A 25,281-nucleotide genomic window follows, 5' to 3' on the forward strand; every position below is an offset into this window, starting at 1 on the left:
AGGAGTAAAACAAAAAAATAATAATAGGAGGGACATATTAGTTCTTTAAGTATTATTTCTTCCATGCCATTAAGAAGGCATGGAGAGAGGGTGGAGATGTGCATGCTGAACCTGCTCATCTATGCTCCCCCCCATCCATGCAATGGGGAGCTTGTCTGTATAGGGGAAACCTACTGAACATATGCTGGCTCTATTCGTGATTCGGAACCCTGCACTCACACCCACTCTCTCTATGAGACCTTAAATCAGATGGAGGAAATCGTGGGCTACTTGCTATTGTAAAGGGTAAGCCACTAGAATGGTACAATGTAACCCAAATAAATGAAATTAAATACTGAATGCAAGCATCTTAGTTCATAAAAGTGATCAATTTTCTTGGGAAAGGGTTGAATAGATGTGTGTATTGAAAACTCACACTCCCTCTCCCCTACAGCTTTGCTGCTGCTGGAGTTTGACTTCTGGGAGGTGCTTATTCCTAGATCTTAACAACTGAAGCCACCACAAAGCAGAACATGGAAGCAGTTGCAGGGAGGGTCTGATACAGAAGAGCGGCTATGTGAAGCCAGAAGCGGGAATGTCAGTGTCAGTGTGCAGATGCAGCAGTAAGTGTTTAGGGTGTTTGGACTCAAATATACCCCCAAAGTAACTTCTTTGGTTATCACATATTAATGCTATCCTGTATTTCAAACCCTCAAGCAATTCAGTTTGAGAAGCAGTTATGTTCAGCGCTGCCTGCCCACTATCATCAGCACGTCTGTGAACTCTGCCATTTTATGCAAGACAGAAATATCTCCTTGGATGCTAGGAAAAAGCCTGCTTTTGTTTCCAATTATTACAAACAAGCATATCTCAAGCAGCTTTCATGGAAGATGATCATGTTCCTATGACTCATGGCAAAAAAGTAATTTGTACTCCAAATGGAACAACAGTGATTTAGAACAATTTAGATTTCTAAAATTGCCATCAAGCTATTTATGAGGTAATGCCTAGTGTCAACAAATGCTTGAAAGTAGATTAATACCCTAATCACAGACCACCTTCATCCCTGCCATGTATAAAACTCAACGCCAACTTCTTGCTTCTAGAATGGATTTGATCTTGTCAGTTTTTGGGATCCACAGCACATCTGTTACTTCCTTTCAATGCACTGCCCAATTTACTAATTTGTACTCCATCTCTGGGGCTTATATTCATGCTGAAATCCATTATTTACAAGCCCCACACCCAGTATCCTGGATACTACTGCTATAATTTAATGTTTCCCCTCAGAATAATTTTTTAATTCCTGAAGATTTTCAGAAGATTTTTGTTTGTCTCGACTGCAGATGCCTCACCCTGACTGGATTTAACTGAAAAACGGATGTAGTGAGGTGGCCAAGTTTGCTGATGATACTCAATTGTTCAGTCATTAAAAGAAAAGGACCTCTCCAAACTGAGTGAATGGGCAGTAAAATGGAAAATGTACTGAAAGCCTGCTTAAGTATGTTTTATAATTTCCAGGAAATGTTTGGGTTTTGATGTTGATTGACCTACAGATCATGGGTAGGCAAACTAAGGCCCGGGGGGCCGGATCCGGCCCAATCACCTTCTAGATCCAGCCCGCGGACGGTCCGGGAATCAGCGTGTTTTTACATGAATAGAATGTGTGCTTTTATTTAAAATGCATCTCTGGGTTATTTGTGGGGCCTGCCTGGTGTTTTTACATGAGTAGAATGTGTGCTTTTATTTAAATGCATCTCTGGGTTATTTGTGGGGCATAGGAATTTGTTCATTCTTTCCCTCCAAAATATAGTCCGGCCCACCACACGGTCTGAGAGATGGTGGACCGGCCCACATCTGAAAAAGGTTGCTGACCCCTGCTCTAAGCAAAGGGTCAAGCTACGTCTCCACCTTCCCCCAAACAATGGAGGCAACTGAAACAGGCAATGTTCAGTTGAAAATTTGACCATCTGAACAAGCTTGAATGCTGAAGCCATGTTGGTTTTGACTTCTCAGCATAACAAGGAATAGTCAGTGAATGAAAAGCAGATTGCAAACTTTGCAAGAACTCATGAAGATTGCTTCAATTCTAAATTTAGGAGCAAAAGAACTCCCTTGCTGGGTAAGATCAAAAGTCTACATGGCCCAGCACTCTTTCCAACACTGGCTAACCAAATGCTCAAGATACTCACTCCAAGGGCATGATGCAATTAACCATCCACCATTTGTCCAAGCATCTGGCAATCAGATAAACTATTTTTGAATATGGAAGCTCTAATATTGATTGGGAGATCTATTCTCCATGTGTTTATATATTCCCTTTTTAAAATAAAAATAAACCTAAACCAGTAGCCATAACTACATTTTGTAGCGATCAATTCATTATTATACTTTGAATTAGAATTCCCTTGCATCTGTTCAAGACCTAAATGCAACATGCTTCAAGCCATCTGGGACCTATTAGTCACAGCTGTATTTTATTGATCATGAATTTTAAGAGAGTCAGATTCAAAGGTCAGAAATTTAAGAAGAAAATATGTACTATGATTGTTATCCTGGAAAATAAGGACAAAAGCTGCATAAAACCAAATGCTGACCTCGAGAAAGCTATTTTTGATATGCAGTGAACATTCTGCAGAATGCCTTCTTCTGGGACCACCCAGGAACACCAGTCAAGCATCTGAACCTCTAGACATCCAATGTAACCACTAGAGGGAACTACGAGGCTCACTCAAGAATACTAACTAAGTAGTACAGACAACTAGGTGTGTTACGATAAAATGAAAAAAATGTAAGGAACATGCCTGGTTATAGTATTTTAACAGTGGAACTGCATCCCAGATGCTAAATTGAAGGCACATTTTTTAATTTCTTGTTTCAAAACATTCAGTCTATTCATCTGGAGAAAATGGAAACCTGAATAATCAGTGGGCAATTAGAATATTTCCACTATGCATACCAGACATTTAACCATACCCCGGCAAGATCCATTTTAAAGATGTGGAAATGACCCGTATTTGAAGTGACATTTGTCTTTGGTGTCTGTAATAAACAACTTCTCTATGAGATCACATTGTTCAAAACTCAGCAAAGTTCTGAACAGCTGCTCCATCTAATACCATTCTGCCACTCCCACTGTAACGCCTTCCATTTCCAGATGTGCCCATATTTATTATAAAGGAACTATTCAGAGGACAACTCATTTCCTCTCTCATATGACAAGAGGGCATGCCAGTAATTTCACTGGGTGGTCACTGCAAAACATTGACTGTCCGATGAAATGCTGCCAGTCTGAAAACATTTCGCTTAATCTAGAGTCTAGCAGGGTGCTTGACCAAGGGACCTGTTGCCTGAATCCTGCTCTCCGTTTTGTTGCTCACAGTCCAGGGCAGAATGCCAAATTTTGAAAGAGGGCACTTCTCCACACATGACCTTTTTGCAAGCAAAAGGCCAAAGGAAAAAGAATCTATGATACAACATTTGCACCAGATGCTAAGCGCATATTGATGCTTTGGACTCCCAACTAATCACCACTTGCTGCTATTTCCCCAGCCAGCAGATATCCTGATGGCTGAATTGGCAGGAGGATTAAAACTTCTGCTAGTGACCTTCATCCAAGCCACGCAGACCATGTATACAATTACTTACTGGTTATCTTCTCCTTCTTTAAAATTCAATGCTAGAGGACACTATTCAGGAGTGGCAACGTCAAGAGACAAGGAACTGTCAGTGTGAAAAGTTTGTTTGTAATTAGACTGAGTCATATCTTCCAAGTGTGGAACTCACTGTTGGAAGCTAAAAGGCCAAAATCTGTCACAATGGGAGGCATACATGACTACACCAGTGAAAAACTGGACAAGATCTTCTTTGAGTCTCTTAGCACATGCCTCTGTGACAATCCCTTTATATCCTGGGAGTCCACAGGTGTTACTGAAACTACGTACGGCAAACAGCATTAGGTTCCCACAGACCCAGGCATGCACAATTCTCAACCCATTAGTTAGCAGGCAGCCTGCCAAGTGGTCTCACTGCATTAGCTTGAAGCTTTCACGGAAAGTGCTCTTTGCACCACATTGACCCTAATCTTGAGTTCATGTTCAGTTAGAAATCCATGTGTTAATCTTCTTAACAGAAGGCCAGGAGAGAAAAACGCAGCATAGATGGCAACTCCCTGCTACATCCAAATGCCTCAGAAGAATGTCTCTCACAGTGCAGCTATTGCATTAATAGGGACAGAGCCCTGCCCATGTGACCCCACTCACAGCTGATAATGAGCCTGTTTGGTTTCTCCGAACAAAACTGCTCAGATCCTGTTTGTGGGACGAAATCTCCTTAATATCCGATAAGAATAAACCTGTTAAATAAACCTGTTAAATAAAAGCCTCTCCAGCAGATGGTGATAGTTATTGGACTTGTGAAAAGAAGTCTCCAGACTGCGCAAGCAAAGCAGCTTTGCATTGCTTTATTGCCAACTAGTCCGTCAGTCACAGAAAACACCATTTAAATGGAGTCAACAATTAACCAAAGATTAAATGGATTTGGTTTTGCTCTTGACAATTCACTGTCATGGCACCATCTGTGCATCAGTTATGTGTATGTACAGCACTGCAGAGAGGTTGAAAGGAAGGAGATTTCATCTCCAAAGGAAATACTTTCCCATACTTCCATTTTGTTGGAGGTCACAGAACCTAACTATTGTAGCTTCCAAGGCAGATCCAGATTGGTCCTCCATTCGATTGCTACAGAAACACCTGCTGCCAAATGTTTATCTATTCCTGAGCATGGTTTTTTTGGGAGGGGGATTCCATTTAAGAGTATTCAACAAAAGTGATCACCACCAACATACCCAATAATTGTCTCTTCTGTTTAGTAGGAACCTACTTTGCTCTGCAGAATATTTGTTGAGATTTTACTCAGCAGTGTGACCAGAGAAAAAGGTAGAGTAATTATTTGCTAATTATTGTTGGTCCCTTAAGTATTACACTGCACACTTTTGGCAAGAAGACTAACACAGTTCTTAAAGCTCATGTAGGGTAGAAGAAACTATTTAAAAATGGCATTGTGACCTTGATGGCAAAACAATGCAGGCTTGAAAACAGACATTTATCTGACCTTCAGTTAGTAAGACTCTCCTCCAGGTGACAAAGGAGAGAAGCTTTTGTAAAGCAAAGAGAAGTGCTGATTATTTTCTCTTCCTTTCATACCTCTGGTATTGTATTCTGGTAGAATACAATTAATACCACATGGATGGGGCAAAGAGGCTACAATAAATTGTTATGGGCAAGTAATTTCTGTATATTTGCTTAAAGATGTAAGGTAACAAATCCAATTTGAAGGTTCACATGTCTAAAAAACAAACACTGAAAATACTATCCCAGAAAAGTGTGGAGAGCTCAACATGTCAGAACTTCCCAAAAGGTTTAGATGTCATAAGACTGTGGGGATTAAGTATATTCATACATTCAAAGTGTTCCGCACTAAAGAGCTAATCTACCGTATTTTTCACTCTATAAGACGCACTTTTCCCCTCCTAAAAAGTAAGGGGAAATGTGTGTGCGTCTTATGGAGCGAATGCAGGCGGGAGGCTCTGCTCAGTGCTCCCTTTAAAGAGCCCTGTGGAGCGTGTGTGCGGCTCTTGGGAGCTTTTCCCCGAGGAGGGAGAAGGGCTGCCCTTCTCCCTCCTCGGGGAAAAGCCCCCAAGAGCTGCACACATGCTCCGCACACTCTTTAAAGGGAGTGCAGCTCTTGGGGGAGCCTTTCTCCCACTGCCTGGGAGAGGCTGTGTGCGGCTATCCCATAAGCCAGGACAGCAAGAGGCTATCCCAGAAGCCAGATCCCTCTTGCTGTTCTGGTTTTTGGGGTTCAGAATATTTTTTTCCCCTTGTTTTCCTCCTCCAAAAACTAGGTGCATCTTATAGAGAGAAAAATACGGTAAGTGAGGCACATATCAGGTCACAGATGTCAGAAATAAGACTGCAAAATAAGGCATAAACTTGGGCATGGCGCTGATTAACCAAAACTGGAAGTAGTTGGGTTTTTTTTTACCCCGTGATTTTAAGTGAAAAGCAGTCTTTTGTAAAATAGAAGAGCAGATTATGCTGATTACTAATTCAGTTACTGAGTAAATTTCAATAGCCTGCATTATGCAGATTACAGGCCATAACTGTTATTAGTCCTCCTGGTTTTAAAATCCTATAGTTGCTGCATAAAGCAAGGTGAATAAAATAATTCCGCACGTTTCCAAGCATAGGTTGGCCGTTTAGCACAGTCAGCATAGCAAGTTTGGGCAGGATACGATTTCTTCTTTTGAGAAGATGTCCGGCTGCCTTTATCCTGCACTGAAATTCAGCCTGTAGTTCTGTAGGTCTTGTGAATCCTCTGAGGTTATCCAAGCTTAACACACCTCTGGCATTGCCTAAAATAAGTTGCATCTCAAGATCGCTGAGCATCTTAGTGATTAAAACTAAATATCCTAAAAGGGAAGCAGGACTACAACTGCTCTTACAGTTTGGGAACTACTTAACAGATTACAAGCAGATTCTTGCCCCTTACTTTCAGTTATCAGTACCTATCACTTTCTCTTGACCTTCAAGTTGTGTAAGGCAACACCCATCTGGCTTTCTATGAATGTACCATGTCAACAATGTTGCTAGCAAAGCACTACTTTGAGCACAGGATAGCAAAGCAGTTCTTGCACAAAAACTTGCACAAAAACTGAGAACAAAGCCTCAGTAACTAACCTACACGTCTTTCAAGATATAAAAGAATGAGCATGGGTATGAATGATATCTCTTTTTGCCGGCCCATGTTGAGGCCTGGCAACCAGACAGTTGACTACATGCCAAGAACCTTTTTTAAAGCACAGGGCACAAAAAAAGTTATGATCACCTCTGAATTATCTGTTTGAGAGGTTCCAGCAAGGGGGACTCTACATCTTTGACTAACCCTTTAACTAACACTTTCTGCATACTCTCCACAATCCCAGTGCAGTCAATTACTCATATATGCCTTGTTTCCTTCCTCCACTCAAAGACACAGGCTCTTTCAGCACAAAGACAAGCAAGTGACAAGATGGTCCAAACCTCCCTTTGGGGGAATGCTTTTGGGCAATAAATGGTTGCTCCCTTTCTGGTACAAATTGTTGTGGTTAATTTTTTGTGTTTGCTGTATTCGTTTTTTCCTGTGCTGTTTTATGTGGCTCTTTCACTGCTTTTATTGCATTTAAATGTTGTTGTTTTTAACAGAAATAAAAAAGTGGTTCCTTAACTAAAAACAAGGAAGAAGGGGCAGGAAGGACTGCAAAGTCAGCAAGTACTTCCTGATTATTTACAGGAATAAATAAATGTATCCCATAAATGATTCTAGGTTCCTTCTAATACAGCCTCAACTTTTTGGCTGAAAAGCTGTTGGTTAGGCTGGCTGACTAGTGGCAGAATTTATGTCTTCGGGCACTGCAACACTTTCCCCCAGAACAGCAAGTTTCACATCACTACCACAGTTACCTCTCCAATTGGAGAAATGATAATTTGTAACATTTGAATTGTGACAGGCCATGCAAGCCCTGGACTCAGTGGTGGGCTAGGTGAGGGTCAATAAACTGACTCTTTCAAGATGGAGGCACTGTGTGAGAGCAGTTCCAAGTCTGAATAACTGATTAATTGCTTGCTTTGAATGGGGCTATACAGAAGGAGCAGGTTTATATAGTCTGGATGTCTCTCTATTGCTAGAGGCCCAGGTGACCTGGATGGTTAACAGTGCCTTTTTTATAGTATATTTATTAAGGTTTAAGAATTTATATAAAACAGAAAAAACAGAACAATAAAAAACAAAAACAATAAAAATACAATCCAAACAGAACACATACAAAACAAGTATAATTTCCATCCCTTATATTCATAAAACTTACTTTCCCAACCTCCTCGTACCTCCCCTTTCTGTATTCCATTCTCTAATTAAGTCAATCCAGCAAATCCTTCCCCTAATTTCTATATAATTGTTAGCCTTTCTTTTCTTAATCACATAATCATTACAGCTTTTAACCCCTTAATTTCTGAATCAACATCGTTCTAGCCTTCAATAATTTTACAATGTTTCTTAAGATAGTCCTTAAATTTCTTCCAATCTTCTTCCGCCGTCTCTTTTCCCTGGTCTCGAATTCTGCCGGTCATTTCTGCCAGTCCCGGTTAACAGTGCCTTTTATCAGGTTTGACTGATAGATAGACTGACTTAGAAGCTGCAGCTGGTGCAGAATGGCTTCACTGCTCACCAGGGCTTCACTGCTCACCAGGGCAGAATATTATGCCGGTGCTGAAAGAATTACATAGCCTGCCAGTTATCTACTAGGCTAAGTAGATACAACCTACATTGGCTCCCAGTACGTTTCCGAGCACAATTCAAAGTGTTGGTGCTGACCTTTAAAGCCCTAAACGGCCTCGGTCCAGTATACCTGAAGGAGCGTCTCCTCCCCCATCGTTCTGCCCGGACACTGAGGTCCAGCGCCGAGGGCCTCCTGGCGGTTCCCTCACTGCGAGAGGCCAAGTTACAGGGAACCAGGCAGAGGGCCTTCTCGGTAGTGGCGCCCACCCTGTGGAACGCCCTCCCATCAGATGTCAAACATCTACCTGACATTCAGAAGACATCTGAAGGCAGCCCTGTTCAGGGAAGTTTTTAATATGTGACATTTTGGTGTATCTTTCATCTTTGTTGGAAGCCGCCCAGAGTGGCTGGGGAAACCCAGCCAGATGGGCAGGGTACAAATAATAAATTATTATTATTATTATTATTATTATTATTATTATTATTATTATTATTATAAGTTCAAGGTGGTGGTATGGGTGTACAAAGCCTCACATAGCATGTGAAGTTTTACAAGTTTTTAAGCAGGGGTTGGGTGTCCATCTATCATGTATGAATTGGTTGAGATTCCTGCATGACAGTTGTTTGGATTAGATGACCCTTGGGACCCCTTCCAACTCTACAATTCTATGATTCCTCTCTTCCAATAAGCCTTCTGAAATCTTTATCTCGGTTGCTATCTGTTTTTGAATTGTTTGATATACATTGGTACCTTGGTTTACAACCATAATCCGTTCTGTAGGTCTGGTTGTAAACCAAAACAGGTTGTAACCCAAGGCACACTTTTGCCAATGGAGCCTCCCCCCCCCAAAGGGCTGTAATCCAAAAAAATGGGTTGTAATCCAAAAAAAGGGACACGCACTTCCAGGTTTGGCGTGGTTGTAATCCAAAACGGTTGTAATCCAAAGCAGTTGCAAACCAAGGTACCACTGTATGTGCTGTTGCTTTTTAAACTGTCCTTATAAAAATAATTGCTTTTAAGGTGTTTTTGTGTGTGTGTGTTTTGCACATGTTTTTATTATATTGCTAATTGCTTTGGAGTGTCTCATGGAAAGTGATTCATAAATAAACAACAAGATTACATTTAAAAATAAAAAGTTAATAAAAAATATCAATATGCAATAATGAAATAATTATAATACAACTAATAAATTAAAGCTGGGTCTGGCAGGCTCTGTAGCATCCTAAGGCCAGGAAAGTACATCATGGCTGCCTGTTCCTACCGAAGTCAGAAGAGGAATGCAAAAATTTTATGCCTAGGAAAGCGACTATGCTTGGAGCGTGTTTATGACAAGTTCTCTTCCCCTAGCATCAAGTTTCAAATTCCATGAAAAGTCAGCCCAGATTTCAAAATAGGATCATGTTAGATAAATTAGTATAGTAGATACTTATCCTGATCTTAGTCTCTGTGACATTTGGATGTAAAAGTCAATTTCTAAGCACACTCATTGAGGAGAGAGAGAAGACAAAGACTAGTAAAATAGAAGTAAATACACGGCAGAAGATATTACAGCCCCAAGTTCTCACCTGGATAATTTCGCCATTAGAAGCTATTAGTTCTGTTGGGATGGTGACTCTGAAGGAACGACCCACTACAGCAGAGCTGTCAGGAATCCCCACCACCGCTGGCACATTCTCTCGGAGATCCGAAAGAACCGAATGCATAGAGGCCTCTAACTGGTTTTCCCAGTCCCGTACAACTTCTGAGGCCTCACTAGGCCAATGGCACTTAACAGTAGTAGTCACCATCAGCACTAGCAAAGTCCTCCCCAGTATTGGGGACAGCTGTATAAATCCAAGAGTCATTCTCTCAGCACGTGCCAAGTACTCCGTTGTAGCCAGAAAAGAGATCCAGGGCCCAGCAAGCTAAACAGAGCCGTGCAGTCACCAATCCTTCACACCAGATTCATTGTTGCTAGTCTTGGTACCTGTAAGAGAAACACACACAGAGTCAATGAGCAGGTGACGACAAACTTCATGATGACCCTTTGACTAAGGTTCTGTCATCTGGCTAGTGCATGAAGCCTTTCAGAAGCTTGAAGCCCAACTGCCCAAAGAACTCTCCCTCTACTTTCAAAATTCTCCAGTTTCTGCCCCAGTCCAGTTCAATCTTTCTGTCAAGGCTTTTGCTGACCCTCCCACATCCACAATGTCTTCATCATTTTTAGATTTTACATGGAGCTCCCAGGGGCCTCCCATCCAATTTTCTGCAACAGTTTATAACTTCCTGGCTTCAGCAGCGCTGCAGCATTAAATGTTTCCAGGTTTTTTACTCCCCATACCCTCTATCTTTACTGAGTCATAAAAGTATGTGAACAAAGGAAGAAATCAAACGATGTATCATCATAGAGCGGGGCAATCTTTCAAGAAAACAGTAGTAAGTTTGCACAGGGAGTTTGCACTTTAATTATCAGAACATAAGAGCCATTAGTGGAAGATGTTGCATGCCATTCAGTTCCGCTACTTTGAGCTCAACTCCACACGACAGTTTTCCTAGCCCCAAGTTGGAATGTTACAAACAAGTAATCTAAAGATGACAGCTGTTTTACATAGGTCACTGCTACCCGGACATTGCTTCTGCGTAGGAAATTCCATACAAACACCATGTTGCTTGGGAGAATTGTGTCTATATATTCTGAGAGGTGTGCATGCTGCAAGAATTATTTGCAAAATAGGCTTCCTGCTGAATGGACCAGAGACAAAATGCCTAAACACATCTGGGTACATGAAACTTCCTGCAGAAGAGCAACAGAATTCCATCCTGCATGAAGACATTCACTCTGTATTCCTTATTAGGCAGGTGCATATCTTTACCTACACGTTCTCTGACTGGAATCCCCTCCTGATATGAGATTCCCCTCCCCCCACGCTTCTTACTTTTGTATTGCAGAAATTTCAAATATATTTTCCAATTTCAGAAGTTGCAACACAGAGATAAATGGGGTCCTTTATTAGCTCTATCCATATTTACATACTGTACACAGATGACCTTTTCATTAGGTAGCAGACATTTGCAATACTACTGCTTTTAATAGGGTAAATTATCAAATGTAATAGTTTTGCTGGGCATTGACACATCATGCAAGCTTGTCTTTCACCAGCTAAAAAGAATCTACACTGATGAGCAATGTCTTTACAGTTTATACGAACACTTTGCTCCATGCACACTTGTAAAAAGCACAGGCCCAGAACTGCTCAGACAATACGTAAATAATAAACTAGACTAGCATTTGCTCTGCATTAAAGGAAAGATCTTCAAGGTCAATGAGTAATAGAAGGCTTCCTTAAAGCTCAAGAACCAAAGTGATGATGTGATTACAACAACTCCCAGTTAGGCACACCTTCTCTAGTGAATGGAAACATTCCTTCCATGCACTAAGTTGTGTTAGAACAAGTTCTGACCCAATTTGGAAGAATACTGATCTGCGGGTTAACATTTCATGTGTGCATTCCAATGCACAATAAAGTGCCTGGACCAATAGCTTAGACAATATTTGAATGCATGAATGTGCTTCTTACTACATTTTGGTAGCCTTGGGGCAGTAGTAATTTCTGTCTGGAGTGTGGAGAAAGGGGAGACAACACAGGAAGGAGCATCACGGTGTCAGTGTGTGCAGACTATGAGGCTAAAAGACAGCAACTCTGTCTTAGCAAAGTATTGGAAGACACAAGAACTACCCACACTGGAAGAATGGCAGACCAAGGTGATCGACTACATGGGACTGGCGGAGATGACTGGCAGAATCCGTGACCAAGGGAAAGAGACGGTGGAAGAAGATTGGAAGAAATTTAAAGTTTATCTTAAGAATTGTTGTAAAATTAATGAATGTTAAAATGTCTTGGGTAATGCAAAATAGAATTGCAGTGACAAACAATTGGATATGAGAAAAAAGATTTAAAGAAAGTGCTATAAGAAATTGAAATTAGGGGTTGCTGGAATGATTTAAAACAGGGATGCAGAAAGGGGAGGTATGGGGAAGTCGCTGAAAGAAGGTTTAAGGAAAGAAAGATCAAGAAATTATACGTGTTTATATGTTTGTTTGTTTATGTATTGTGTTGTTTTGTCTTTTAATATGTGTTGAAAAACCAATAAAAAATTTATAAAAAAAAAAAGACAGCAACTCTGGAGGTAGCTTCAGCCACATTAGTGCAAATGCACAACCAATGCATTAATGTTGTCTTTTGCTTTGGGCAGAAGCTCCACCCCCACTGTGTGGCAACTGCACCATATGCTAATATAGAAAGACTCCACTTTGTGGGTGGGGCAGAAATTTCAGCTACCCAACTTCCCCCTCAAGCCACCAGCGTCTTCAAACAGCTGTGAAGGCCTCATTACAGGTGCAGGGAGGGAGGGAGGGGCCTCTTCCCCACAACTATGCCATTTGATGCATCTATCTTGGAAACAAATGAGTAATTATGTGCATTGAAATGAGCAGGCCCAGTCTTAAAAGCTACCTGGATGGAGAATCTGGGAAGTACGCTTAAGCCACTGAGTTCTTTTGAAGACTAATGGGTTAGAGCAGTGAAAAAATATACTTATAGAATTTAACTGTATTTATCTAGTCAGAGGGACCGCAGAGCTTCTTTGTACGGCTCAGCTGAGCATTAAACGGCTCCCACTCCACAGCTGAGAGAGCTAGGGCAGAAGCAGTTTAAAGAAGGCGAGGGAGAAACAAGCTGTATCGGGCCCGGTGATACAGCTTGCTCCTCTCTCTGCAGTATAAGGGGCAGAGCAATGGTGGCTTCACCCGGCAGAGCCACTTCCGGCCTGCCCAGGAGGTAGGGTTGCGGGCTTCACGCCCACCCCACGTGAGCGGGGGCTGGTTTCAGCCCGCACGAGAGCAGGGGAATCCCGGCCGCGTCGTCCAGCCAGCCAGCCAATCGGGTGGCTGGGGGGGGGCATGGCCCGCCCTATTTAGGGCCGGCGCGGCCAGGGCTCACCCTCTTTCGCCGGCTAGCCCCCACGTTTTCCCACCCTCCCTCCCTTTAGGTAGGTTTCTGACTTTGCTATGGACTTCAGTCTGTCGCCGCAAGGGGCATGGTAGGAATTTTTCCCAATTGGCAATTTACAGCCATTTGGTTTTTCGCCTACCTCGTAGCAACTCGTCACAACTCCTTGGCATTGGCGGTTAGGCATTGGTAAGAAGGGGTTAAGAGGATGTGGGGGGGGGGAGGAACGCCATAACTTCCCCCAGTGAACGAAGGGTGGTCCGATAAAGGACTCCGGGGGGCGTGGCCCTGTCCGAAGCCTATGGAGGTGTGGGCCAAAGGCACGCCCCCGAGCGGTGACCCGGGGGAGCTCCTAGTTGACGTGCCTCAGCAGGAGACTCCCCCTCTATGGTGTTAACCCTTCCCGTGTCTCCAGCAAATGGGCTGGAGCTGGATAGTCGATAGGACCAATGCCTAAGCCAATGGCTCTCATTCCTGAATTCAATAAAGTTGTGGCCTAATTCGCCCATTTAACCTTAAATTATGGTGTCTTGTGTCTTTATTTATCTTTGGTGGGGGGCGGGAACTCACCACACAATATATTGCGGGTGAAACCACTGCTGCTCCTGAGTCCCTCTGCTACCAGCGGCTCACTGTTGAAAGTGGCACTGGTAGCAGAGGGACTCAGAAGCAGTGTTGGTTTCACTTGCGATATACTGCTGGGTGAAGCCGCTATACATCACCCAGGCCCAGTTGAAACACCTCCTACTAGGAGTGTCCCTATTCAGGATTCCTACCAAGCCAGCCAGCCAACATACTACACTCCAACATACTATACATACAACATACTCCAACATACTATAGCTGTAAAGGAATTTAAGCAAGGCATTCTATTCTTCTCTCCTTCTGGTCCTCATGGTTCCCCAGAGTATGTCAATAGCTGCCTCTTATTTGTGAGTGGCTCTGTTTTGACGCCATTTATGACAGCACTCACAACATGAGTTTGTTATCGGAGGGAGCAAATACTGAATGTGTTAATGGTTCCTTTGGACGAACTACTTACTACAAGATCAGCAAAGCTGCCTTGCAAATCAGGCACCTAGTGCTTTACACACTGCAGTACTAAAGATTGTGAGGAAGTTTCTGAAATGAACAGGAAAATAATCTAAAACAAACAAAGTATACCTTTATTCAAGGTCCAAACATCAAAGAAAGCCGGTCACTTCAGTGCTCCATGGCTCTTTGAAAAACAAAAATACTTAACACTTGGCAATGCAGGCACTGCCTTTCCACCAGCTCGTATGTTTACATAATGTGCTGCCCACCTGGATTTGGGAGCAAACACCTACAAGCTCCATTTATCAAAATGTGCTTACTTTAATTGGAAAAATATGAGCCAGGAGTGCTTTGTTGCTGTTGGCCAGAACCACATTAGAGCACATAACATTAGTCTTTATGAACAAAAACACCAACCGCAAACAGCAACTACTTGTGACAGAATGCATAAATCTTCATACAACAACTGCAAACAGAACAAAACATTGACCTCCAAAACCAAATAAGGTAAGGGAAGCCCCGAAAGCCCCTCAATACCTTAAGGACCACCTCTCATACAAAGTGACCTGGACCCTGTGTTTGTCATCTGATGCCATTCTCTGTGTCCCTCCTCCTTGATGGGTTCAGAGAGAGACCCCCCAACTGTGGAATGCTCTCCCCATAGAAGCTCACCTGGTGCCATCATTACATTAGGCACCAGACAAAAGCATTCTTCTTTAGCCACTGAATGGCCTGTTAAAGCTTTATTGTGGGGGAAGCCAGGTCAGTTGACTGTTATTATGATTAGTTTATTATTATGCTGACTGTTATTATGCTTTTTATTATGTTTTTATTATCTCTGGGCCATAAAATGTGTTATTAATGTTGTACACCACCCTGGGAGCTTTTGATAAAGGGTGGGATATAAACAGAATAAATAATAATGATAATAAAGCAGCTTCCAAAATTATGTAAAAACTTACACCATTTTGTAAGGCCAGATAATGCATATTATACAAGTCATCAATCCCACAGCAGGAAAAAAAAATCACATTAAAGCCTTTATACAAAAACTGCTCTAAGCCGTTACATTTCTACCCATATGAGATTTACTACCAACATTTCAAGATACATATAAGGGCTGCAAATAGAGACAATGCACGTATTTTTATAACCCAATAAAATCTTTAATAAAAAATATTTTTTTAAAAAAAAATGCATACAAGGGGAGAAAGCCCCGGAAGGCCTTTGTGTAACCTTCACCCCCTGCCAGTAATGCCAATACTCCTCAGAGAGATAGATTTTCTTGAACCAATTTCATCTCTTAACAGGAACACATTTCTCCCAGAGGTTAAGAACCAACCTTGAAGAGTCTTTTCACCCCAAATCCCTCCTTAATCTAAATTCCTTTCCTCGATACTCCACAGCACCAAAATATGCAAGACCTTTGGACCAAAGTTCTGCAAACTGGAAGTTTTACTCTGACTCCCTGGGATGCTTTAGGACCAAGGTTACTATGCAAATATTAGTCTTGCTAATCACATTTCAGGTATGTAATCAAGTAGACCAAAGGGAAGGACACAAGATAATGAATGTTCTGAAGTGAAAAACACGCAGTACTTCAGACAGTTCTGGTTTAACAGAAAGATTGTGCAAGGAAGTAAAGCTGCATAATTGCTCATAGTTTGGTACTTACGCCTTCCTTTTTACACAGACATTATCTTAAGCAAAGGGCTGTTTTGAAGTTGGCCAAGTGGATTTGAGTTGTACATAGTATAGCTACTTCAAAATTCCTCATCTCTTGAAACTTAAGGCATTTCTTTATTGTGACAACATGTTTTGAGGCTCTCCTCCAGTTCATTTATTCTTAGTCTCAGTTAAATTAACTCAAATAAATAAATAAATACATATAACTATTTGAAAGCTCTTCACACTACCCGCCACTGTTCCTCCTCTGTGGTATAAGATTATTCTGCTGCTATCATATGTACACTGCATGCATGAAAGGAAGTGGTCCCAATATATGAACCCTGCTGCTTTTCAAAAAGGTGAAGAAAAGTATTTATAGCAAATAAGTCTTGCACACTGCTTTGCATGAAGCATTCAGAACTACTACAGTATCCTAAAAGAGAGATACTAATATTTCCTTTAGATGTCATTAGGGTGCATTTAATCCAAGGTGACTAGATTTAACCACATGAAGTACATTAATTCCAATTTTAATGTTCTGGTTTTTGCTACCTAGTGACTTCTGTTTGGTAATCTGTGTTATATGCCTGTCCTATGGGAGTGAACTCTTCAAATGCGCTGAAGATCCTGCAACTGAGCTGCACTACTGCTTTAAATTGCTTCTGTTCACAGCTATGTGAAGGGAAAGCACTGTGGCACGAAGGGAATAAGCTGAACAAAGCCACACTGACCAGCAACATTTTCTTTAAGTAGCTCAATTATGCTATATATGACATCACCAGGAACTTTTCTTAGAAGTAGATAAAAGTTTTAAAATAACCTCAAGTGGGCAGGAGTAATGAAACAAGTGCCACACTGCTACATTAGACTCCTATTACAACTGTAAGAGAAACCACAATGTGCCATACTGCACTTGGGCAAGTAACACGCATCTATAGGAATCTATAGGTGTGTGTAGAGTGTAGGTGTGTGTAGAGTGTAGAATAGGCCATGAGTGTAGAATAGGCCAGCTTATATAGGAAAGCTACTAGCTTTCACTCAGAACACACCACAAAAGAATCCACATCTCTACAGCCAAGCCCTACAACTGCATTTGTTCACAGACTCAGACAGAGAATTGCGACTTTCAAATTTTCACCAGGCATTCCTTGGAATCCAACACCCATGCAATGCAATGAAAAAAAGAGATAAACAAAATTGGTACACAGGAATATTCTACTATAGTGTATATCTAGAAGAGAAAACTACAGATCGCCACTTGTCACTTTCAGCTCCCAGTTAAAACCAATCAAATGTATCATAATCTATAGCACGCTTTCTTCTCACAGGCTTTGGATGGCAGGCCCACACTTGTATACAGACACCCTCTTAACCTAGAACAGCTACTCATGAACAACTGGCCACAAAACAGACATCAAGCCACTAGACCCTGCCACACATCCAGATCCAAACCCTGCCTCTGTCCCCATGTCAACTCCACAACATTACAAGATCTAATAACATCATCCCCATCACAGCTTCTAATATAATACAAGCCACCTGCCAACAATTCCCTTCTAGAGAGGTGGCCTGCTCTAGATAACCCGCTGAAGAAGCAGGTATATAACAGAGTCACTGGTGATCCAGATGACATTGATGGCAAGGCTTGCCTATGTCTAGCTCCAGCTACACCACCAGCTTTGGTAGGGCTACCTTGTGAAGATCTGAAAACTGTATTTTGTGCAAAATGTGACCACCAGATTGGTGAGTGGTGTATTTAATCAGAATCATAACACACCACTCCTGTGAAATCTGCACTGACTGGCAGGATGCTACTGAGCCCAATTCAAGGTTTGACATTAACATAGAAAGTCTTACATGACTTAGGTCCCAAATACTTGAAGAAATGTCTTGGCCTGAGCCTTAAATTCTGCTAGGAAGGCCCTTCACATGGTTGCATTGCTGGGCATAGCTTGATGTGAATGTGATGATACAGGAAAATACCTTCTTGATTACAGCAACACATCTGTGGAATTCCCTTCCCCTAGAACTGAACTGTGTGTTGTGACATGTTTGTGTATCGGCTGCAGTATGTAGGTGTGTCGTGTGAATGCTCCCCACTCTCCTCCAGGGGCTAGAAAGGGGTTAGTTTAAACTCTGGTTTGCTAGTAAAACTGAATTACTGTGTAGCGAAATGATGCAAAACTGAATTACTGTGTCGCGAAATGATGCATATCTAAAAAGTGTTGTCACCAATATGAATAAAAATTTCTGTCTTTTGTAAACTGTCCTGAGATCTAATTAAGGGAAGTATAAAAATTTGAACAAATAATTAGAGATTGCTGCTTTCCCCCAAAAAAGGGCACAAATCTGAGATAAGAAATGTCAGTATCAGTGGGGGAACATTTCAACCATACTCTTTAACGGATCATAAGATAGCCATGACAGAATGCCAAAGGGAAACTGCAACATGAAACTGTTGGATTAGCATTGAACTTCTTGATGAATTCTTTCTTGTGAACCAAACTGGGATATCACACTGCTTGTTTCAATTGGCTTACCAATGCCAGGATGACTATGTTAATGGAATATAATTATCACATTCTGCATTTTATTTCCTCCTGAACTTATAGATTATAATTCCCCTTCCCCCAACTGTACATATGCATCTCTGTTGCGATACAGATGCATCTGAAACAGTGGGCTGCCATCTACTAAAGCTTATACCAGGATAAACTTTGACAGTGTTTACGGCATCACAAGACTTGGTCGTTTTCAGGAAAGTCTTTGCAAGTGATTTTGCAAGTAATGCTGACTACAGAAGTGGTTTTGGACTTTGCTCTCCTTCTCAGAGTAAGCCTTCATGCATTACAAAAAGATGACATGAAACACAAATCAAATCAAAACATACACAAAACTACTTTAAGATTGGCCATATTCAAATACAGAAAAGAGGGTATGAGGTAGAGAAGGGAAGGGAACAGAAAAGAGGAATTTTAATTAGCAGGCACACTACATTTTCAACACAATTTTGTGGAGTCCGTCTTCTTTTTCTTAATTGGTGATCATTCGTGGCTGAGTAAAATTACCGGTAAGTAGTCCCATACTGGGTAAGTGTATTGCAATTTTTTTGCATTTAGCTAACTTGGGTGCATTTTCCATCCATGTAAGCGAAAGCATGCATCTGTGCAATGCAGAATCCCGCTAAAGCTCATTTGCTATTCATTTTTTTAAAACTTACATTTCTATGTTACATGGAAAATCAGTACAGTACAACCATACCACCAAAGCGCACCCTGAGGGCTGTAGACCTGGAACAGAACTCTGGGTGTTTGTGAACAGGTCTTGTCCTATCCTCCTCGACTTTTTGCTGAAACTAATTCAAACCATACATGAATTTGTTAGCCACTGATACTTCCTGTTTAGTCAGAGTCAGCATGATGTACTGGCTACAGTGTTTGACCTAGATATGAGAAAACTAGGTGTGAATACTTGCTCAACTATGAAGCTCACTGGGGGGCCGTGGGAAGTCTCTCTGTCTAATGTTCCTCACAGATCTGCAAAAGCTAAAATTCTTCTTGGAGCCCTTTAGAGGAAACTGGGGTACAAGTGTAGCAAATATATACAGTCCTGTGCAGTAATATGCATCTTATAGGCTTTCTCTGCAGAGAACTGAAAGGGGGGAGCATGTACCTGTCCCATGTACCTGGTGAAAGCATGTACCAGCATAAGCTTTGTATGATTTTCTTTTCATCAACTACTTCTGTTTAGATAAAACTAAGCACACAGCAGCCCTGATCCCAGTGCTTCTAGGTTCCACTTATTTCAGAAAGCATTTGTGCATGTTGAGTAGCATATTAAGTATATTGTGTTAATAAAAGAATGAGCAATGCATCATGCGATGAGAGATTTTAGTCTTCAGGGCCAATATTTAGGTCATGTGCCTCCTGATTTTTAATATTTGAGGGTTTGGTGAGTGTGGGTGGGTGTTTTTTTCTTTTATCTTGGGTGATGGCTGGGATAGCTAAAAGGAGAAGTGCAGACCTGCAGTCACCCTGTCCTCTTCCTCTCCGTTCCCCAGAATGCCTCTGGGCTCAGGGAAAGTCTTCATAGGAAAAGGAGGGCAGGGCAGCTGGAGGCCAATGCTTTGTTTTCCAGCCTGTGTAGGGGGGGGGAAGGAATGCTGCCACTGTCTGGTGAATTTGGGGGAGGAGAAGTGACTTGGAAATATTTAGGGGGCATATTTTACCTGGTTGTAGGTTCTGGTGTTACAAATTGGGGTTTTTTTGGCAGGGGGTGGAAGTGCCTGTCCTTTTTTGTTTAGGGGCATTAAATAAGAAAATAAGCCACCGTACCTGGATATGTAGATCTGTATTTATTTATAGAATTTATAGGCAAATAAAAACAAAATAGAAGGTTTTTAATTTAAACAACTAAAATATGCTAGCATTAAGAAATTTTACTGTGCATTCATGCTGTGTTTCCCAGAATTAAATATTAATATTACATTAATTCAGAGGGTCGTTTTTCTCACCTCTGCCACTGTGAAGTGAAGCAGAGAAACCAAAGACTGATAAATGGCAGTCACAATCAACGACAAGGTATGTCAGTTTCTCATTTACCAATCACTGAAATTATGTTCTCATGAACCTGAGCTTTGGAAAAAGCTGCTCTCACCTCGCACACCACAAACCCACAGCTCCAGGTTGTGTCCAAGGATATGAGCCCCCCACAAGCTTCCTGTCCCACCCTGACAGAAATCATCTCAACCCCCAGATCTAATTTGTATACACTTTCCTTACCCTGCTCCAGATTCTACCCACCAAAATCAGTTTAAAGATAAAAAATAAAATCTGAACTTTCAAACTTACATTTATGCAAAGCAAGCAAATAATGTAGTAATCAATTATTTTGCATAATGCATTCTCTTGCAGCATCTAAAAGTACATAAACCTTGACAAGAACCTACAGCAGTGGTTTTCAACCAGTGTGCCATGGCACCCTGGGGTGTCTTGAATGATGGTCAGGGGTGCCGTGGGCAACACTGGCCTCTGTCCCTCTTTCCTTCCCTCCCTTCCTCTGATGCCCTCTCACATCTGCCTCCCAAAAGCTTGTATGGCTGTTTGTTGCAGCAGCCCTGGCTACAAGCTCCATAGGTGAATGGTGCCTCTGGGGCTGGCCAGGGACTGCTGGTTGCAAGGAGCTGAGGTGGCCTTGGAGTTAAGCAAGCAAGTGGATGAGGGAGCCCAGCCAGCCCTTGCTGCTGGAAATGGACAGACTAGTGGCAGGCAGGGTGGGCAGGCACTGGCGTTTTTTGTGCTTGCTGTGTGCAACGTCTGCCCGGAAGCTGAGTGCCCAGTGCTGAAGGGGAGATTTTTCACCAGGAATGCCCAGCAGCGCCCACTGCTGCCTCCCAAGGTAAGGTGCTGGCCTCATGTTCACCTTTGGCCAGTCTCCATTGTGCCACGAAGGCTGGAGGCATCTTCTTCCTAGGCCCCTGTGCGGCAGTGTGAGGAGGGATCTTTCTTTGAGGCAGAGAGGGCAGCTCAGAGACCAGGGGTGGCAGAAGTGGCTGCTCAGAAGACTCCCAAGGAGAGGGGAGAGGGGAGGAGTCAGATGGAGCACTCCACAGGGTGTTCAAAAAAGGGTGAGAGGCTGCCAGCTCTGCAGGGGTGACATAACTGGGCTCCTGAGCCCCACAGGGGCGCCACTGGAAGATTGTAGTTGGTCAAGGGAGCCGTGGACTCAAAAAGGTTGAAAACCTCTTACAGCAACAGAATGGTATATCCAGCTCCTCAGCATGAAATAGAAGCACCAAATCTGCACAGGCCTATGTATGTGCTAGTGAAGCAACGGGTGTGCAGGTGACCAATCACTTGGGGTTTTTACATCCCTGTTTAGTGATATACAGTGGTACCTTGGTTTAAGAACTGTCCTGTTTACGAACGATTCAGTTTACGAACTCCGCAAAACCGGAAGTAGTGTCCCGGTGTGCGAACTTTACCTCGGTCTAAGAACGGAATCCGAACGGTGGAAGGGCACCGGTGGTGGGAGGCTTCATTAGGGAAAGCTCGCCTCTGTTTAAGAATGGACTTCTGGAACGGATTAAGTTTGTAAACCGAGGTACCACTGTGTAAGTGATTTTTTTCTATGTTGCCTCAAACTTATTCCAAAGGGTCAAAGCAGCATGGATAATGTTACTCAACCTATACATGACAAAGGGGTGGGAGGAAATAGACCACTGAGGAGTATCATGTTAGTCTGTTTGAAGGTGTATTCCTAGGCCTTACATAAAACACATGAAATTCAGCTTATCAGAACACAAACTTTGCCACACCATATCCAACATGTAACAGGCCTTTGCTTTAGAGGTCAAAGCTAATTTTGTATTGCACTCAGAAACTCTCTAGGAGCGAATATAGCCTATGGAACATACTGTAGGATAATATCCTACTCTGTAAATAGCACAGCTCACTCAGGCATTTCAGTCACCCAATGAAAACTAAATAAAAATAAAAATACACTGGTAGACCCTCTTGCAAGATTGGCACATCGCTGTTAAAAACAAGTCTCCTTTTTGCTATGCAACTGTTGCAATTAAGCTATCTGTTTATAGTTCATGCATATTATTTGTTCTTGTTGCAAAATCTGGGACAAAAGGTTGAAAGTCAAGGAAAACTGGAGGGGAATAGAAAGGTTGCTAATCTCCCACAGAAGCATGGAATTTAATGAAACAGAGGACACCAGTGTGATGCATCCTTGTTGTCCACAGGGACCCCTCCCCACATTGAAATCAGGCTTCGAAGAGGCATTCTATCATAGCCAACAGAATAGGTGGCAGAGCGTGTCTGGGGTGCCTGGTTTGCAAGTGTGCCCATGGGCCCCAAAATGCCAGAGAACAAAAGGAAATTCTTACTATGAATTTCTGTTCCCAGAGCCTGCTGGAGGACAGCCCTTTAGCTAGACAAGTGGGCTTTGTCTGACAAGGCCTTCAGTAGGAAGGTACAATAGAGGGTGGTGCAGCCATTATACCTCTTCAAGCCCACTCAAGTCGGCAAGCTCTGGTAAATCCCAGAAAGCTCTGGTAAAAATCACATTAAAAAAAAAAATCCAAATCTTTATGAGTGCCACTTTCAAAACATCTCTGCAGAGGATATACAGAAGGATGGTAGCCCTGGTTTGCCTTTCTATCCCCGCCTTCCTTTCCTTGAAAGCCATAATGTCCCCTTCTCCAGTGTTTCAATCACACATTTTCTAGCTACTTTATCTCTAGATCTAAATAGGCAGTAAGTTACCTCTGCATCTCAGTGAATATGCCTGTTCTACAGCTGAAAACAAGAAGCTGTATTAGTTATAGGCAGCTGAAAGAAGAGATCTAAAAGACCAGACAAGGTCTAAAAGCCTAGATCTTTCCGCTTTAAATAAATGCAGATTCGTATTATGTCTTCCTAGCTTTTAGCTGCCCTAGAACGAAGAAGAAAACAAGGCTGGTGATTATTGTTGATTTATCATCTCTGCCTCTTGGCCAATAGTGTTTACGGTACCTCAGGTTCTCAATCACTTTACATACTTCAGATATTTTAGATTGCTGAAATTTCCTGTTCCTTAAGGAGCTTAGTTAAAGATACAGTTGTAGGCATCAAGACCCCCCCCCCCCCACACACACACACTTATTGCAGTCATCTTTGTAACTGAAGTGAACAGAACTAAACTAAGTATTCCAAGTGTGGCCCATTCAGACACCTAAGCCTACAATATGTAAAGCAGGCATCCCCAAACTTGGCCCTCCAGCTGTTTTGGGACTACAATTCCCATCAGCCCTGATTACTGGTCCTGTTAGCTAGGGATGATGGGAGTTGTAGTCCCAAAACAGCTGGATGGCTGAGTTTGGGGGTGCCTAACCTAAAGCATCACCTTGTGGCCATTAAGTACAAGTGCAAACACACTACGTAAACCACACAGACTTCACGGCATTACTGCCTCCCTACTGAGCATCATTATTTGGTCTGTCAAAATGCTATTTTAATATCTCCTTCCTGCTTTTCTTTATTTCATCCAATACTGATTTGCACAACTCAGAAATCCTTAAACTTGAAACTTCCTTTTCCAAGCACTCTTAAGAGCTGTTCAATTTTTAGCAATCCTCAAAAAATAAAAGTCACCTCATGCCTTTCCAACTGGCCCATGCAATATGCTTACAGCCAAATCTATTTAAATTGTTTGGGCGAGGCGGTACAATATGTCTGGTGCTATTTTCAAAAATATGCAGTGTGGGTGATAGAAGCAAGCAAACAGTCATAGTCTAAGAGTGCTTGGATAAACTAGTAGTGACACTCCAGGTGCTCAGGGAGCAACAAGAAAAAAGCCTCCCACAGATTGGGAAATGAGAGCACTGGGGTTTTGTTTTCTTTAAAAAAATCTACTTTATTCTCAATCCTCCTCACATTCATCATAGGCAGAATAGTATATCTTACGATACTGGTGCTAGCTCTAAACCCAATTAGAAAAATAGCAGAAATGGCAATTAATAAATCTAAATAAATTTAAATGCCGTTGTTCTGCTTTACAACAGTGATTTCGGTGTTTGTTGCCACTATGCAACTTGTAGCTTCTGATTTAGAAGTCAATGCCTCAGGAAAGTTTAAACATTCTTTCCAAAACAGAGGCTTATAGGATAAGCCACTTCCAGCCTCTGGATGTGGAACAGTACAGTTTATAAACCCCTACAGGTAGCTCCATGTTACAAGTTAATTAGCACAGAGAGATCCTTCAGGAGATCTGGTCAACTTCACTGTGGTTAAGTGAAGAGTACAAGTTGTTTGAGAATACCCTCACTAATCCTGTCAATAAGGAGATAATACCAAGAGATACAAATTCCTTGGTATTTTAGAAGTAACAGCATATTAGAGAATCTGAAGCATGCAAACTATCCCAATCTGAAAAATAAGTCTGGTTTAGACATCATTATTAAACAGTTTGTTGTAAATAAACGATGGTTTTGAACAAGCAGTGTGCTGGTGCACATTGCTCAAAAGTCCCTGCTTCACCATGCTCCTCCTGTTGCTGCACCAGGCAGAAAACAAGCCAGAGGCTGGCTTTGCAACACTGTGAGCCAGAGCTGGTGGGCTGTTTCCCTAAAACAAGCCCAACTGGTAAGCTAAGCAACATCGGCTTGTACTCATAGTCTGTCTGGCAAGAAAAAACATGAATGCTGGTTCACATGTAACTCAAAGCCACCTCCTGATTTGTTTCTGCCCCAGCTTGGCCACAGCAGGCAAAGTGGGGGCTTCTAAGCAATGTGCATCAGCTCACTAC

The 25,281-nt window shown here is 42.1% G+C and overlaps 1 protein-coding gene and 1 long non-coding RNA gene across 3 annotated transcripts in view; one reads left to right on the top strand and one right to left on the bottom strand.

The window, feature by feature from the left end:
• DAG1 (dystroglycan 1) overlaps positions 1 to 25,281 on the bottom strand; it is a 63,187-nt gene that overhangs the window by 12,645 nt on the left and 25,261 nt on the right. For both annotated transcript variants that reach the window (XM_083603625.1, XM_083603626.1), the window contains exon 2: positions 9,862 to 10,262. In XM_083603625.1, coding sequence (XP_083459751.1) covers positions 9,862 to 10,140 — 279 coding nt within the window. In that variant the 5' untranslated portion in view covers positions 10,141 to 10,262. The remainder of the gene's footprint in view (positions 1 to 9,861; positions 10,263 to 25,281) is intronic.
• LOC310756250 lies at positions 411 to 3,949 on the top strand. The gene is made up of 2 exons (XR_014544775.1): positions 411 to 602; positions 1,326 to 3,949. It is a non-coding gene; the product is annotated as an uncharacterized lncRNA (long non-coding RNA).

The sequence above is a fragment of the Podarcis filfolensis genome, assembly GCF_964270895.1.
Source record: "Podarcis filfolensis genome assembly, chromosome: 2".
Taxonomy (NCBI): domain Eukaryota; kingdom Metazoa; phylum Chordata; class Lepidosauria; order Squamata; family Lacertidae; genus Podarcis; species Podarcis filfolensis.